The sequence below is a fragment of the Salvelinus sp. IW2-2015 genome, linkage group LG9 (assembly GCF_002910315.2).
Source record: "Salvelinus sp. IW2-2015 linkage group LG9, ASM291031v2, whole genome shotgun sequence".
Taxonomy (NCBI): Eukaryota; Metazoa; Chordata; class Actinopteri; order Salmoniformes; family Salmonidae; genus Salvelinus; species Salvelinus sp. IW2-2015.
The window spans coordinates 20,172,898-20,189,606 of NC_036849.1; the positions used below are offsets into that span (position 1 = coordinate 20,172,898).

Here is a 16,709-nt window from a genome sequence, read left to right on the forward strand (position 1 = left end):
ACATGAGGAGCTCCTGAGTTACACAGCACTGCCACTGCCCAAGAGAAACACCCGGCCAGCTGAAGAGGTCAGGTCGTGTCTTCAACTCACATAGCGGATTTTGCCATCATCAGACCAATTTAATAGGATTACGTGTCTCTGTCATTGTGTAAGGTCAAAGTAGGTTTCTCCAGCTGTCTCGACATCTAAAGAGCTCTTAAACAAGTGCAACCAGTCAACAAGGCCTCTGTGCTGAAAAGCATTCACGCTAGAAATTGTAACACTGCCAGTCAATCAAATCCCTCCGAGAGTGGCTACCTCACCTCTCTGGGGGAGGGGGAGGAAGAGATCCCCTCTGTGTTAATAACAGCCCATTTGGTGAATGCGTACCTCCCCCCGCCTCATCTCTCTATCCCTCATCTACTGCTGGCACATGAATACTGCTCCCCCAGCTCGGAATTTAGTTAAATAATACATGATTGCTCCCATCAATGCAGTAACACGCAAGCCCTAATTGAGGTAGAACCAGGATCCAAGTTTAGAGTTTGCTAATTCAGTGCTAAGTGAGAGTAGAAATCTCAGGTTGAGTGACAGGTCCTCCCTGAATGAGGAGGGTCAATAACTGTGCCAACTACGAGCCTACCGCTCATTACAGTTTTTTCCAGCGCTGGATATCCTAAATCAATTATGAGAGAAAGACCTCTTAAAGGATCCAATGAACCATAAGACTAATGAGGCCCAAGCTAGAATCAAGCCCATCCCTCACTCATAAGCAGTGGGCTACTGTTCTTTACTTGCAGTACCAGCAGGCACACCGTAGCCCAATGGTTGGTGCCTGATGAAATCAAGCACTCTCTGCCACCCGCTGCCTGCCACAGTCTTTACTGCATGCCCACACCTTGTCCTCATTACCCCAGTCTGTGGTGACTATTACAGCTGACAACTGGCCCCAGCAACCACAGCACTGCCCCAGCAGGGCCCCAACAGGACCCACATGGGTGGTTGATTAGGTAGCTGCCTGCTTTGCCATGGGGCCATCCTCCTTAATTACACTTATCTGGCCTTTATAGGAAATTATCAGCTAAAGAAAAAGATAGAGGGAGGGTAAGAAGGAGAAGGAGTACAAGGGAAAAACAAAACAAAACGATAAGAGCTACAGAGCATGGGGGTATAGAGTGGAAACTGTGTGTGCGTGCGTGCGTCTGCCTAGTAAGATATAATTGCAGTTCAGCTCCCAAAATGTGCACTGAGCTATGCTCGCCTGACAGGAACATTTGTTTGGGACAGTGATACAATTAGCGTGAGTGGGGCCTGCCAAGGGCCAGCTGAGTTACCCACCCAAGGAAAGTGTCTTCTTCTACATGGATGCAGGCGGCAGAGCACAAGGGTAGGATAAGTGTCACTCTATTCCCCCTCACTCCTTCAGCTAGCTACGCTACAGTACCATGAGTTACAGCTGTTTGTGCCATGGAGCCCAAACGTTACTGCAGTCAGGGCGCCAGACACGAAGAGCGATAGGAATGAGAGGAATGAGCTCCACATGCAATCGCTGCGTGTCATGATAACGTTCACAAAGACTTCTGCTGGTGAATGTCTGCACAGAACTCAGACAGCTAGATTGTGTCCACATATAAAACAGTCACGCTATATTGTGCTTTATTAGCCAACAGAAATAGCACCAGCAAGCCACATACAGTAGCTAAATCTTATTGAATTTGATTGTGCCTAAACTGTGTCCAGTCTTTTCCCTTCTTCTGCTCTTAGTAAGTAAAACAGCCACTTGTTTATCCCTGCTGATATGCATGACAATGTGGCTGAAAAGTGATAGCTAGCCTGTTTAACTGCGCAAAAGGAACTCCCAAGCTAACAACGAACATTCCCACAACTTTAGAGAATGTTCCCTTAAGAGTCACATTAGATTATTAATTAACCATTTCATAGGAATGTTCCAGTGATGTGCTAGGAATGTTTACAAGAGACCATTCCCTTAATGTCCAATTTAAATTACCCAGAACGTGGTTAACATGTTCTCAGAACTTAAGATATTAACTAGCTGTCGCCATTGGCGTCGGCTAACGGGGATCCTAATAAATCTAGACACGTTTCATGGGAATATTGCAAGAACATTCATGTGTCCAGTTCTGTGGGTTAGGAGAATATTCCATCAATGTCCAACCAAACACACACAGAACATGGTTGCCATGTTCTCAAAACATAAGATATTAACATTCTAGACACGTTTCTTGGGAAAGTTGCAAAAGCATGTTTATAAAAAAATATACACTACCGTTCAAAAGTTTGGGGTCACTTAGAAATTCTTGTTTTTGAAAGAAAATCTATTTTTTTGTCAATTAAAATAACATCAAACTGATCAGAAATACAGTGTAGACATTGTTAATGTTGTAAATGACTATTGAAGCTGGAAACGGCTGTTTTTTAATGGAATATCTACATAGGCGTACAGAGGCCCATTATCAGCAACCTTCACTCCTGTGTTCCAATGGCATGTTGTGTTAGCTAATCCAAGTTTATGATTTTAAAAGGCTAATTGATCATTAGAAAACCCGCTTGCAATTATGTTAGCACAGCTGAAAACCTTCTTTAGACTAGTTGAGTATCTGGATCATCAGCATTTGTGGGTTTGATTACAGGCTCAAAATGGCAGCTTCATTAAATAGTACCCGCAAAACACTACTCTCAACGTCAACAGTGAAGAGGTGACTCCGGGATGCTGGCCTTCTAGGCAGAGTTGCAAAGAAAAAGCTTTATCTCAGACTGGCCAATAAAAATAAAAAAGATTAAGATGGGCAAAGGAACACAGACACTGGACAGAGGAACTCTGCCTAGAAGGCCAGCATCCCGGAGTCGCCTCTTCACTGTTGACGTTGAGACTGGTGTTTTGCGGGTACTATTTAATGAAGCTGCAAGTTGAGGACTTGTGGGGCGTCTGTTTCTCAAACTAGACACTCTAATGTACTTGTCCTCTTGCTCAGTTGCGCACCGGGGCCTCGCACTCCTCTTTCTATTCTGGTTAGAGCCAGTTTGTGCTGTTCTAAGAAGGGAGTAGTACACTGCGTTGTACGAGATCTTCAGTTTCTTGGCAATTTCTCACATGGAATAGCCTTCATTTCTCAGAACAAGAATAGACTGATGGGTTTCAGAAGAAAGTTATTTTGTTTCTTGTCCTTTTGAGCCTGTAATCAAACCCACAAATGCCGATGCTCAACTAGTCTAAAGAAGGCCAGTTTTATTGCTTCTTTAATCAGAAACAACAGTTTTCAGCTGTGCTAAAAAGGGTTTTCTAATGACCAATTAGCCTTTTAAAATTATAAACTTGGATTAGCTAACACAACGTGCCATTGGAACACAGGAGTGATGGTTGCCGATAATGGGCTTCTGTACACCTATGTAGATATTCCATTAAATATCAGCCGTTTCCAGCTACAATAGTAATTTACAACATAAACAATGTCTACACTGTATTTCTGATCAATTTGATGTTATTTTAATGGACCAAAATTTCGAAGTGACCCCAAACTTTTGAACGGTAGTATGTATGTATACACACATCACGTCTTGTTACTGTTGCCGAGCCAATAAAAGCCCTGATTGGTGAACCAATGATCCATTCATAAGTCTTTTTCTGTTGGCAAGGTTTATTGATACTCACACACACAGTGCTTAATATACAGTGTTTTCAATTTACATACTTTACACATTTTGATATACATGATTGCATTTTGCATGTTCAATTAATCAATAATTATTATTCAACATGTCCTCGCCTGGGATGTGAACTCACAACCTCTTGGTTCATGGTACTCTGAACTTCCTGCTACGCCACCATGTCCGTGTAAGGTATCAGTTAAATCTGACAATTTTATTCACTTATTTCAGCAATTTAAGGGAATTCTGTATAGTTGTCCAATGTTGGTGGGGCATATTAACCTGTTTTAATAATACTCCTGAATCACTATTATAAATAAAATATTTCCCTAAGTAAATCTCAGCTCTGTTAAAAGTACACTTCAAAGTGCATTTTCCCTATTGCTTACACTTATCAAGTTGTTTCACATCTACACAAGTGCCTAAGGACGAGGGGTTAGGGTTTCTTCTGGACAGTGCCTAACTATACTGGCCTAATAAGCACATGCTCTAGAGATATCCCTTATTGGGAAAGTGGTTCGGGCGTTAGTCATTGGTGCTGGTAGCCTGGGTTCGAGACACGCTAGGGAAGTCTGTCACATTCTTAGCACTATACACTCACCATACTGTTTATTAGGTACACCACCCCATTCACGAAAATGGATCGCTCTTATAGACAGTGAGTCACGTGGCTGTGGCTTGTTATATAAAGCAGGCAGACAGGCGTCGAAGCATTCAGTTACTGTTCGATTGAATGCTAGAATGGGCAAAACGATCCAGTATCTCAGAAACGGCTGCCCTCCTGGGCTTTTCACGCACGATAATGTCTAGGGTTTACCAAGAATGGTGCGACAAACAAAAAACATCCAGTCAGTGGCAGTCCTGTGAGCGAAAACTATGGTGTCATTTCAGTCTCACAATTCGAAGTTCGCATGGGGGCATGTCAAGAACGTGGAAAATAATGTTGAGCGCGGGTGGAGAGGGTTCTAAGTTCAGATAAAAATCTTAAGGGCGCAGAGGATCATGTTGAGGAACAGAGATAGTTGAGAGCTCGGACACAAATGTTGATTGGCCAGAAAGTGGAATTGAGAGCAAGAAATGAAGTGTAGAGCACAGCATCTCCCATTTCTCGGTATACTTGCCTGCGCCCTCTCGAAATGTAACTGTGCTTGCGTGAAATGATCTCTGTGTGCTTGCAAATCTACAATGCCATGTTACTCAAATATGATAGCCAGCCTTTTTGTTGGCTGGATCAACATGTTTATATCTCCAGGTAGCTAACCGGTAGCCACATTGCAACATGGAGGACTTCCCACAAGGCGCTTCTTCTTTAGGTAAGAAAGCTAGCTAGCTAATTCAGCCCAATGCTATATTTCAACGTGTTTTTAATGATCTAATTTATGTAAAGATTTTTTAGTGGATATCTGTACTTGTAATTCCAGTTTAGCTATAAATATTTTCTGATGTGATGTCATATTTTCTACATTGTAGAATAATAGTGAAGACATCAAAATTATGAAAAAAACACATATGGAATCATGTAGTAACCAAAAAAGTGTTCAACAAAATATATTTTAGATTCTACAAAGTAGCCACCCTTACACACTCTTGGCATCCTCTCAATCAGCTTCACCTGGAATGCTTTTCCAACAGAAAGAGTTCCCACATACGCTGAGCACTTGTTGGCTGCTTTTCCTTCACTCTGCGGTCCAACTCATCCCAAACCATCTCAATTCGGGTGAGGTCGGGTGATTGTGGAGGCCAGGTCATCTGACGCAGCACTCCATCACTCCCCTTGGTCAAATAGCCCTTACACAGCCTGGAGGTGTGTGTTGGTTCATTGTCCTGTTGAAAAACAAATGATAGTCCAAATAAGAGCAAACCAGATGGGATGGCGTATCACTGCAGAATGCTGTGGTAGCCATGCTGGTTAAGTGGGCCTTGAATTCTAAATAAATCACAGACAGTGTCACCAGCAAAGCACCCCCACACCATCACACCTCTTCCTCCATGCTTCAAGGTGGGAACCACACATGCCGAGATCATCCGTTCACCTACTCTGCGTCTCACAAAGACACAGTAGTTGGAACCAAAAATCTAAAATTTGGACCACCGGTCTAATGTCCATTGCTCGTGTTTCTTGGCCCAAGCAAGTATCTTCTTCTTATTGGTGTCCTTTAGTAGTGGTTTCCTTGCAGCAATTCGACCACGAAGGCCTGATTCATGCAGTCTCCTCTGACTCAGATTGCAGCCCAAATAAATGCTTTACAGAGTTCAAGTAACAGACACATCTCAACATCAACTGTTCAGATTAGACTGGGTGAATGAATCATGGTCGAATTGCTGCATAGAAACCACTACTAAGGGACACCAATAAGAATAAGAGGCTTGCATTCTGCACCGATACGCCATCCCATCTGGTTTGCGCTTAGCGGGGCTATCATTTGTTTATCAACAGGACAATGACCCAAAACACACCTCCAGGCTGTGTAAGGGCTATTTGACCAAGGGGAGTGATGGAGTGCTGCGTCAGATGACCTGGCCTCCACAATCACCCGACCGCAACCCAATTGAGATGGTTTGGGATGAGTTGGACTGCAGAGTGAAGGAAAAGCAGCCAACAAGTACTCAGCATATGTAGGAACTCCTTCAAGACTGTTTGGAAAAGCATTCCTCATGAAGCTGGTTGGGAGAATGCCAAGAGTGTGCAAAGCTGTCATCAAGGCAAAGGGTGGCTACTTTGAAGAATCTAAAATATGTTTTGATTAGTTTGATTCCATATGTGTTATTTCATAGTTTTGATGTCATCACTATTATTCTACAATGTAGAAAATAGTAGAAATAAAGAAAAACCCTTGAATGTGTAGGTGTGTCCAAACTTTTGACTGGTACTGTATATTGCTAAGAATGTGAAAGTATGGTGACTCCCCAAGCGGGTCTCGAACCCAGGCCACCAACACTGTATAAATTAACATGCACAACGTAATCATGCATGTCAAAGGGTCAAATATGTAAGTTGAAAAGACTATGTTAAAAGCACTGTTTGTGTGTGTGTGTGTGTGTGTGTGTGTGTGTGTGTGTGTATATCCCTAACCTTGCACAGTCAAAAAAAAAGCTTTGAATGGATCAGTGTTTCACCAACCAGGGTCTTGATGGGCTTGGCAACGATAATAAGGTGTGATATGTAGTTATATATTTTTTGGGGGGGGGGGGACGTATCTTTGGAACCATCAGGCAGCGTCCTGACAACTGATACACAGAAATGTTCTTGCATCATTCCCATGAAACGTGTCTAGAACATAAATATGTTACATTCTGAGAACATGGCAACCACGTTCTGTGTATGTTTGGTGGGACATTGATGGAATATTCTCCTAACACTCAGAAAACGGGACACTCAAACAGAAGAACATTACGGGTAATATACCAATTCTAGGGAGAACGGTTTTTTTTTTAAATCTGGGTCCAGATAACGAGTCACTCGGTGACGTGCATAAACAACAGGTTCCGAGCTACCAACTCCAGCTCCCTGGCTATAATATCAGCAACCCAAAATGAGAGGAATTTCGATACCAGAGATAACGACAGATCATTCAAACCAGGAGGAGTAACAGGAAGCCGGGATACGTCAGGGAATGGTTTACAAGTTGTGGTAAGCCCACATTAACATGTTCCTGGAGGGGTATTTCCTCTCTCAATGATAAACAGCAGTCCTGCTGGTGTAGCATTGGGCAAAAACAACTGTGACAAAGTAGCTGTATTCATAGATTTCACCACTTGTTTTTAAGGCCTTCCAGTCTCCACACACTCACTTGTGTACACACTACAGCAAACTATCTATCCTGACCATCAGTAGACCTCACAGAACTTGACTCGCCATTTCGGGGACTCTTTCTGTCAAAGCCACAACCACCAACTTCCCCAACATACTCCTCTGGGGCGGATGGGACTTTGAAATCCAATTAAGAAATTAAGTTCTTCCCTCAATTTGTCAGCAATGTTAATTTCCTTCTGGCCTGCGGATTTTGAGAGCTGGAAACTTAACAAGAAGGTGGTTGTGAAAATTACTGGATTTAGGGACACACATGTAGGCCTATCACCCATGGAGCATGAATCTGAGCAGGTAAAATGGGACAAGGGAAGGGGAATCTTCCCAGAGTAAACCCAATACCCATGTCTGCACATAAAATCAATCAGACTAACCTGTTACATTCTGTTTCAATTGGGTGGAGCAGCTTTTTGCTTGAGCAAGCAATCAAACATGATACTTGTTGAACATGCAGATTGCAGTACAATTTATGATCTGCAAACAAAAGATATTGAGGCAGATAATTTGTTTCTTGAATTGATCCAAATGCTGTCTCAACCAGTTCTGTTTTGAAATAACTTGAGAGAATAGTGCTGCCAGAGACAGTGGCAACATGATGTATTGGCTAGGTTTATAAGCATGATTTATTATTTCAAAAGACATCTGGTCCAGGTGGTGTTGCCCTGCATCTGCATGTTTCCTTCATATGCTATGCCAGGGGTGTATTCATTACGGAAACAGTTTACCATTTAAGAACCAAATGGAAGCAAACAGCAGAACAAGCGTTTCTATTGGACAAATTCAGGTAGGTCCCTTAGGCTGTTGCGGAGACCGTATTACCGCCACATCGGCAGTCATAACCGCAGTAAAATTGCACGTTACCATTGAGTCACGATAATCTCCTACTACGCACTCTGGACATGCTTTGGTAGTACCCAACTTGCTAACTACCATCAGGTCCTAAGTCTGGTACTCAGGGCTCTATTGTCCCTCTAAGGAAGCACTCTGACATCAATGCAATGGAAATTCACATCAAACACATCAAAACAGTAGGCCTATCATACTTTTTAAACTCACCTCACTGTGATAATCAAGTTGAAGAAAGAAGTTCAACAACAGGTTGAAACAGTGTAAAACATGGTTATTGTGGATGTTGTTTCGAAGCCTAACACAACAGACAGTGCTTTCTAAGGTGATAATTAATCATAAAAAAACATCCATATGCATATTAGAGCTTATGCATATGCAAGACTTATGAGCCCAAGCCCGAAAAAAAACTGAATTAAAACTATGATTGTGCCATTATACAATACATAGCCTACCGCACATTATACATGGAAGAAAAACATAAATCAAAATTGATTAAAGAAATGTTTGGTACATAATTGGTCTAGCCTACACTCCAAAATTAAACAAATTTGAGTCATCTCCTTTGAGTGAGGACTGTATTATTATGCATACTGAATGGACTGGTTACCTTGTGCACCAAAATGTCTATCCATGATCTGGTAGAGGACATAGCCCTAGGCGATGCTGTTGGTTTATTGATTATGCAGGGTGGCTTACTGTTAAGACTACAATTGGTGAATTTGTATTTGATTTAGAGTAGGGACTTTTATTTTATTTTCAGAATGAATTGAGTGACACATTATCTTCAGCTATACAGAATCTCACCACCATGCATTTCCATCTCCTCCTCTCGCTCCTTTATTCCCTTCTTCAGCGCGCAGACGGATTGTAAACAGTTTAGTGAAATATGTTTAGTTGCGAAAACTTGTTACTATTGATGTTCCCGAACAGATTTCACTTGGTTTCCCAAATTAAGCACTGGGTAGCTTCAGGAACAAGATTTGAAAGCCCATGACATACAGAGTTTGGGCGGAATATCAACAGTCGGGCAGCGAGACCATGCTCCTCAAACAGTGCTTGATACGTGGAGTGAAAGTGTTCTTATACACTATATACAGTGGGGCAAAAAAGTATTTAGTCAGCCACCAATTGTGCAAGTTCTCCCACTTAAAAAGATGAGAGAGGCCTGTAATTTTCATCAAAGGTACACTTCAACTATGACAGACAAAATGAGAAAAACAATTCCAGAAAATCACATTGTAGGATTTTTTATTAATTTATTTGCAAATTATGTGGAAAATAAGTATTTGGTCACCTACAAACAAGCAAGATTTCTGGCTCTCACAGACCTGTAACTTCTTCTTTAAGAGGCTCCTCTGTCCTCCACTCGTTACCTGTATTAATGGCACCTGTTTGAACTTGTTATCAGTATAAAAGACACCTGTCCAAAACCTCAAACAGTCACACTCCAAACTCCACTATGGCCAAGACCAAAGAGCTGTCAAAGGACACCAGAGAACAAAATTGTAGACCTGCACCAGGCTGGGAAGACTGAATCTGCAATAGGTAAGCAGCTTGGTTTGAAGAAAATCAACTGTGGGCGCAATTATTAGGAAATGGAAGACATACAAGACCACTGATAATCTCCCTCGATCTGGAGCTCCACGCAAGATCTCACCCCGTGGGGTCAAAATGACACAAGAACGGTGAGCAAAATCCCAGAACCACACGGGGGACCTAGTGAATGACCTGCAGAGAGCTGGGACCAAAGTAACAAAGCCTACCATCAGTAACACACTACGCCGCCAGGGACTCAAATCCTGCAGTGCCAGACGTTGCCCCTGCTTAAGCCAGTACATGTCCAGGCCTGCCTGAAGTTTGCTAGAGAGCATTTGGATGATCCAGAAGAAGATTGGGAGAATGTCATATGGTCAGATGAAACCAAAATATAACTTTTTGGTAAAAACTCAACTCGTCGTGTTCCACCATAATTTTCAAATAAATTCATTAAAAATCCTACAATGTGAATTTCTGGAGAAAAAAAATTCTCATTTTGTCTGTCATAGTTGAAGTGTACCTATGATGAAAATTACAGGCTCTCATCTTTTTAAGTGGGAGAACTTGCACAATTGGTGGCTGACTAAATACTTTTTTGCCCCACTGTATAGAAAAGTATGTGGACACCCATTCAAATTAGTGGATTCGGCTATTTCTGCCACACCCGTTGCTGACAAGGTGTATAAGAATCGAGCACACAGACATGAAATCTCCATAGACAAACTTTGAAGATGGCGCAGACGGAGATGGCAGCTTCGCGACTAGCTCTTAGAAAACTTTGCAGGAAACTTTGCCACGGCCGTTGACATCCACCTCAACGGCCCTCAAAGAACTTCACTGGACTTTATGCAAACTGGAAACCACATATCCTGAGGACGCATTTATTGTAGCTGGGGATTTTAACAAAGCAAATCTGAGGACTAGGCTGCCGAAGCTCTATCAACATATCGACTGTACTACTCGCCTGCTAAGACTCTCGACCATTGCTATTCAAACTTCCGGAATGCTTACAAGGCCCTCCCCCGACCTCCTTTCGGCAAATCTGACCACATCTCCATCTTGCTCCTCCCGTCATATAGGCAGAACCTCAAACAGGAAGTACCCGTGCTTCAAACTATTCAACACTGGTCTGACCAAACAGAATCCACGCTTCAGAATTGTTTTGATCACGTGGACTGGGATATGTCCCATGTAGCTTGCGAAAAGAATCTAGACGATACACGGATACGGTGACTGAGTTTATAAGGAAGTGTATTGAAGATGTAGTACCCACTGTGACAATTAAAACCTACCCTAACCAGAAACCGTGAATAGATGGTAGCATTCGCACGAAACGAGAATCATGACCACTGCATTTAACCATGCAAGTGAATTGGTAATATGGCAGAATATAAACAGTGTAGTTATTCACTCCGCAAGGCAATCAAACAAGCTAAACGTCAGTATAGAGATAAAGTGGAGTCGCAATTCAACGGCTCAGAAACGAGACGTATGTGGCAGAGACTACAGACAATCACGGACTACAAAAGGAAAACCAGCCACATCGCCGAGACCGACGTCTTGCTTCCGGACAGGCTAAACACATTCTTTGCACGCTTTGAGGATAGCACAGTGCCACCGACGCGGCCTGATACCAAGGACTGTGGGCTCTCCTTCTCCGTGGCAGACGTGAGTAAAACCCTCGCAAGGCTGCTGGCCCAGACGGCATCTCTAGCCGCGTCCTCAGAGCATGTGCAGACCAGCTGGCTGGTGTGTTCACGGACATATTCAATCTCTCTCTATCCCAGTCTGTTGTCCCCACATGCTTCAAGATGGCCACCATTGTTATTGTACCCAAGAAAGCTAAGGTAACTGAACTAAATGACTAGCACTCACTTCTGTCATCACAAAGTGCTTTGAGAGACTAGTCAAGGATCATATTACCTCTACCTTACCTGCCACCCTAGGGCTGTATCACCGCCTGGTACGGCAACTGCACCGCCCGGTACGGCAACTGCCCCCCCCGCAACCGCAAGGCTCTCCAGAGGGTTGTGTGGTCTGACCAACGCATTACCAGAGGGAAACTACTCACCCTCCAGGAGACCTACAGCACCCGATGTCACAGGAAGACCAAAAAGATAATCAAGGACATCAACCACCCGAGCCACTGCCTGTTCACCTGGCTATCATCTAAAAGGCGAGGTCAGTACAGGCGCATCAAAGCTGGGACCAGGAGACTGAAAAACAGCTTCTATCAAGGCCATCAGACTGTTAAACAGCCATCATTAGCACATTAGAGGCTGTTGCCTATTAGCCATATACTAGAAATCACTGGCCACTTTAAGGAATGGAACACTAGTCACTTTAATAATGTTTACATGTCTGGCATTACTCATCTCATATGTATATACTGTATTCTATTCAACTGTATCTTAGTCTGGTTCCGCTCTGACATCGCCCGTCCATATGTATATAGTCTTAATTCATTCCTACTTAGATGTGTGTATAGGGTATATGTTGTGTAATTTGTTAGATATTACTTGTTAGATATTACTGCACTGTCGGAGCTAGAAGCACAAGCATTTCGCTACACCCACAATAACATCTGCTAATCACATGTAGGTGACCAATCAAATTTGTTTTGACAGCAGAATGACCTTACTGAAGAGCTCAGTGACTTTCAACATGGCACCGTCATATTATGCCACCTTTCCAACAAGTAAGTTTGTAAAATTTCTGCTGTACTAGAGCTGTCCCGGTCAACTGTAGGTGCTGTGAAGTGAAGTGATAGGCCACACAAGCACACAGAAAGGGACCACCAAGTGCTGAAGCACAGAGTGCGTAAAAATCATCTTTCCTCGGTTTCAACACTCACTACCTAGTTCCAAACTGCCTCGAAGCAACGTCAACACAAGAACTTTGTCAGGAGCTTCATGAAATGGGTTTCCATGGCTGAGCAGCCGCACACAAGCGCCAAGATTACCATGTGCAATGCAGGGGTCGACTGGAGTGCTGTAAAGCTCACCGCCATTGAACTCTGGAGCAGTGGAAACGCGTTATCTGGAGTGATGAATCACGCGTCACCATCTGGCAGTCCGATGGACAAATCTGGGTTTGGCAGATGCCAGGAGAACGCTACCTGCCCGAATACATAGTGCCAATGGTAAAGTTTGGTAGAGGAAGAATAATGGTCTGGGGCTGTTTTTCATGGTTTGGGATAGGCCCCTTAGTTCCAACGAAGGGAAATCTTAATGCTACAGCATACAATGACATTCTAGACGATTCTGTGCTTCCAACTTTGTGGCAACAGTTTGGGATGGCCCTTTCCTGTTTCAGCATGCATAACAATGTCCCCATGCACAAAGCGAGGTCCATGCAGAAATGGTTTGTCGAGATCAGTGTGGTAGAACTTGACTGGCCTGCACAGAGTCCTGACCTCAACCCCATCAAACTTATTTTACATATTAGTAAAGACAAGATTAAATTGAGAATAGTTTGATGGGTGAAAATATGATCACTTGATAAGAGAACAGCTGTCCGCCTGAGGCAAGCAGAGTGCAAGCTTTTGTTGCTACTTTCTCAAATCATCAATAGGCTATAGTCGCATTATGCAGCCCATATACGTTTTAATTTCTAAGGCATTCTAAGGTTTGTATAATTCACAACTAAAGTTGCTAAATAACTCAAAATCCAGCATATAGGACCTGTGTCAAATTATCAACATAGCCACTTCATATGCGCACTCGCTCTGTAAAGGGAAAAATATCCTTTCTATTTTAATAAGCTAAATTAATTTATATTCTTTTTACTATTTAATCTGATAAAATAATAGCACTTATAAGCATATCTTGTCAGCTAAATTAACAAGCCTACAGCCTATGGCATGGGAGCATAGCCAGATAACATAGGCCTACAGTAGGCAAACTCTTTCTGTTCTTCTGAAATACATTTTCTTTATATCATGTTTCCTTAGATCTGACTGAAATAAATAATGGATTTATATTAAATAGATTAGACTTTTTTTAAATGCAGATGTTCCAAAGGTGGACATCAGCGGCTAGTATGTGTGGAGGCCTGAAGATGCTAAACGTGTTTTTGTTAATTAAAGGTCAATTACCGTGAGACCGGTAGTCTTTTGCATGACAATAACCTGCAGACAAAATTTTATGACCGCCGCAGCCCTATCAAAAGTCCCTCCCTGTTCCGTTTGCTTCCGTTTGAGAAACGTTTTGCAACAGAATCGGCGGGATGAATAGATCCCTGCAGCATCCCAATCAGTGGAGTAAAGTACTTAAGTAAAAATACTTTAAAGTACTACTTAAGTCGTTTTTTGGGGTATATTTTTTACTTTAATACATTCCTAAAGAAAATAATGTGCTTTTTACTCCATACATTCTCCCTGACACCCAAAATTACTTGTTACATAATTAATGCTCAGCAGGACAGGAAAATGGTCCAATTCACACATCAAGAGAGCATCCCTGCCTCTGACCTGGCGAACTCACTAAACACAAATGCTTCATTTGTAAATGATGTCTAAGTGTTAGTGTGCCCCTGGATATCCGTAAATAAATCTATATAATAAAATAGTGCCGTCTGTTTTGCTTAATATAAAGGATTTGTAATTATTTTTAATTTTACTTTTGATACTTAAGTATATTTTAGTCATTACATTTACTTGTGATACTTAAGTATATTTAAAACCAAATACTTTTACTCAATTAGTATTTTACTGCGTGACTTTCACTTTTACTTGAGTCACCTTAACAGAAAATATATCTTTACTTTTACTCAAGTATGACAATTGGATACGTTTTCCACCACTGCTCTGAATCAAAAACGTCATCATTCATAGGACTACTAAATTACATAGAATTGTGAATGGTACTATGCTGCCACTTAGTGGCCATTTGAAGATATTTTACTCGTAGAACACACAGGGCAAGTTGTACCGATGCACCAAATCTGGAACCAACAGGACTCTGAACAGCTTCTACCCCAAGCCATAAGACTGCTAAACAGTTAACCAAACAGCTACCCCAGACTATCTGCATTGACCGACCCATTTTTGCACAAACTTTTTTGACTGCTGCTACTGTTCATTATCTGTCACTTTATTCCTAGTTTTATGACCATATACATCGACTCGGTACTGGAACCCCGTGTATATAGCCAAGTTATCGTTTTACTCATTGTGTATAATTATTAACGTGTAGTTACGTGTTTTACTTTCAATTATTTATCTATTTTATATCTCTGAAATGTTGGGAAGGGCCCGTAGGTAAGCATTTCACTGTAGTCTACACCTGTTTTTTACGAAGCATGTAACGAATACATTGTATTTGTACTGTACCAACTTCAAAGCAACTAGCTAGCTAAACTGCTCATAAGCTACAAGGCGTCAAAATTTGCAAGCAATCTAACGTTGGCTAGCTAGCCTAGTTAGAATCTTAGCAAGTTAGCTAGCTATCACTCACCTCTTTCGCCGTCGCTGTGCCTTCTATACCCAGTAGACCATACAGGTCCATCTGCAAAAGGTCTTTCGCCTTATTTCCTGTCATTTTATCTTTATTTCTTACAATAAAATAACAAAACAAACGTAATATCAACGTCCTGAAGATGTTTGTTGTTGTAGCATTTGGGTTGGACGTTTTGAACTTTCAACTCTGACGCATCCACTTCCTGAAAACAATGCATCATGGGAGGTATAGTTAAAGTGCACTAAACAATTTATTACGGACTCGAATGATAATTGTGAAATAAAATTGTAGGTATTGACCTTTGCAAGCATTTTGATTATTTGTTTTTTAGTTTGGTATATTCAAATAGTTTTCCTGACTTTACTGTGATCAGTTTCAGATATCATTGTTATATGAAAATTTAGAAAATAATGAAAAAATAAATAAACTTTTTGGAGTCAATGTGTTATATGTAAACCGTACCAGACTGGCCATTATAGTTATATTATATTGGCCAGTCTGGTACAGTATGGTAGTTGGTAGAAGATGGCGCTTGCAATGCCAGGATATTGGTTTCGATTCCAGGGACGACCTGAACGTGAAATGTTTGCCAAATTACTGTAAGTTGCATTGGATAAAAGTGTACTAAATGGCATATATTATATTAACATACATTTGAAACGTGAAATGTTTGCCAAATGACTGTAAGTTGCATTGGATAAAAGTGTCTACTAAATGGCATATATTATATTAATTAACATACATTTGAAAAAACTGTAAAACAAGGGTAACAGAATGATGGCGTCAGAAGAGATGGCTGACGTTTTACGGGCTCATAACCAATTGTGCTATTGTGTGTGTGTGTTTTTATTTTTTACATAAGTACAAATTAAGCCACCATTTCTTATGACCGAAAATAGCTTCTGGATATCAGGACAGTGATTACTCACCTCATACTGGCGCTGATTTTTTCTTTAATGAGTCGGACGTGAAGGATTTTCTTCAGACACCCGACAAGGCCCAAATCCCCGTCATTCGCATGAAGAAGAGACGGAGATATCAGGGACGTAGGTCGGGGTGCCTTGTAAGGATCCGACGGCGAGTGAGTAATCCCCCTCTACCATCAGTCCAATTAGCCAACGTGCAATAATTGGATAACACAATGGATGAGTTCCGATCAATACTATCCTTCGAACAGAATATTAAAAACTAATATCTTATGTTTCACCGAGTCGTGGCTGAACAACGACATGGATAACATACAGCTGGCAGAGTTTTTGATCCATCAGCAAGATAGAACAGCTGCCTCCGGTAAGACAAGGGGTGGCGGTCTGTGTCCATTTGAAAATAATAGCTGGTGCATGAAATCCAATATTAAAGAAGTCTCAAGGTTTTGCTCACCTGAAGTAGAGTTTCACATGATAAGCTGTAGA

General features: G+C 41.7%; 1 protein-coding gene across 1 annotated transcript in view; it reads right to left on the reverse strand.

The window, feature by feature from the left end:
- The window catches only part of LOC111968776 (dnaJ homolog subfamily C member 17), a 56,722-nt gene extending 41,221 nt beyond the window's left edge, over nt 1–15,501 (reverse strand). Inside the window, exon 1 of the mRNA XM_023994639.2 lies at nt 15,295–15,501. Coding sequence (XP_023850407.1) covers nt 15,295–15,378 — 84 coding nt within the window. The 5' untranslated portion in view covers nt 15,379–15,501. The remainder of the gene's footprint in view (nt 1–15,294) is intronic.
- Between the last annotated feature and the right edge of the window lie 1,208 nt (nt 15,502–16,709).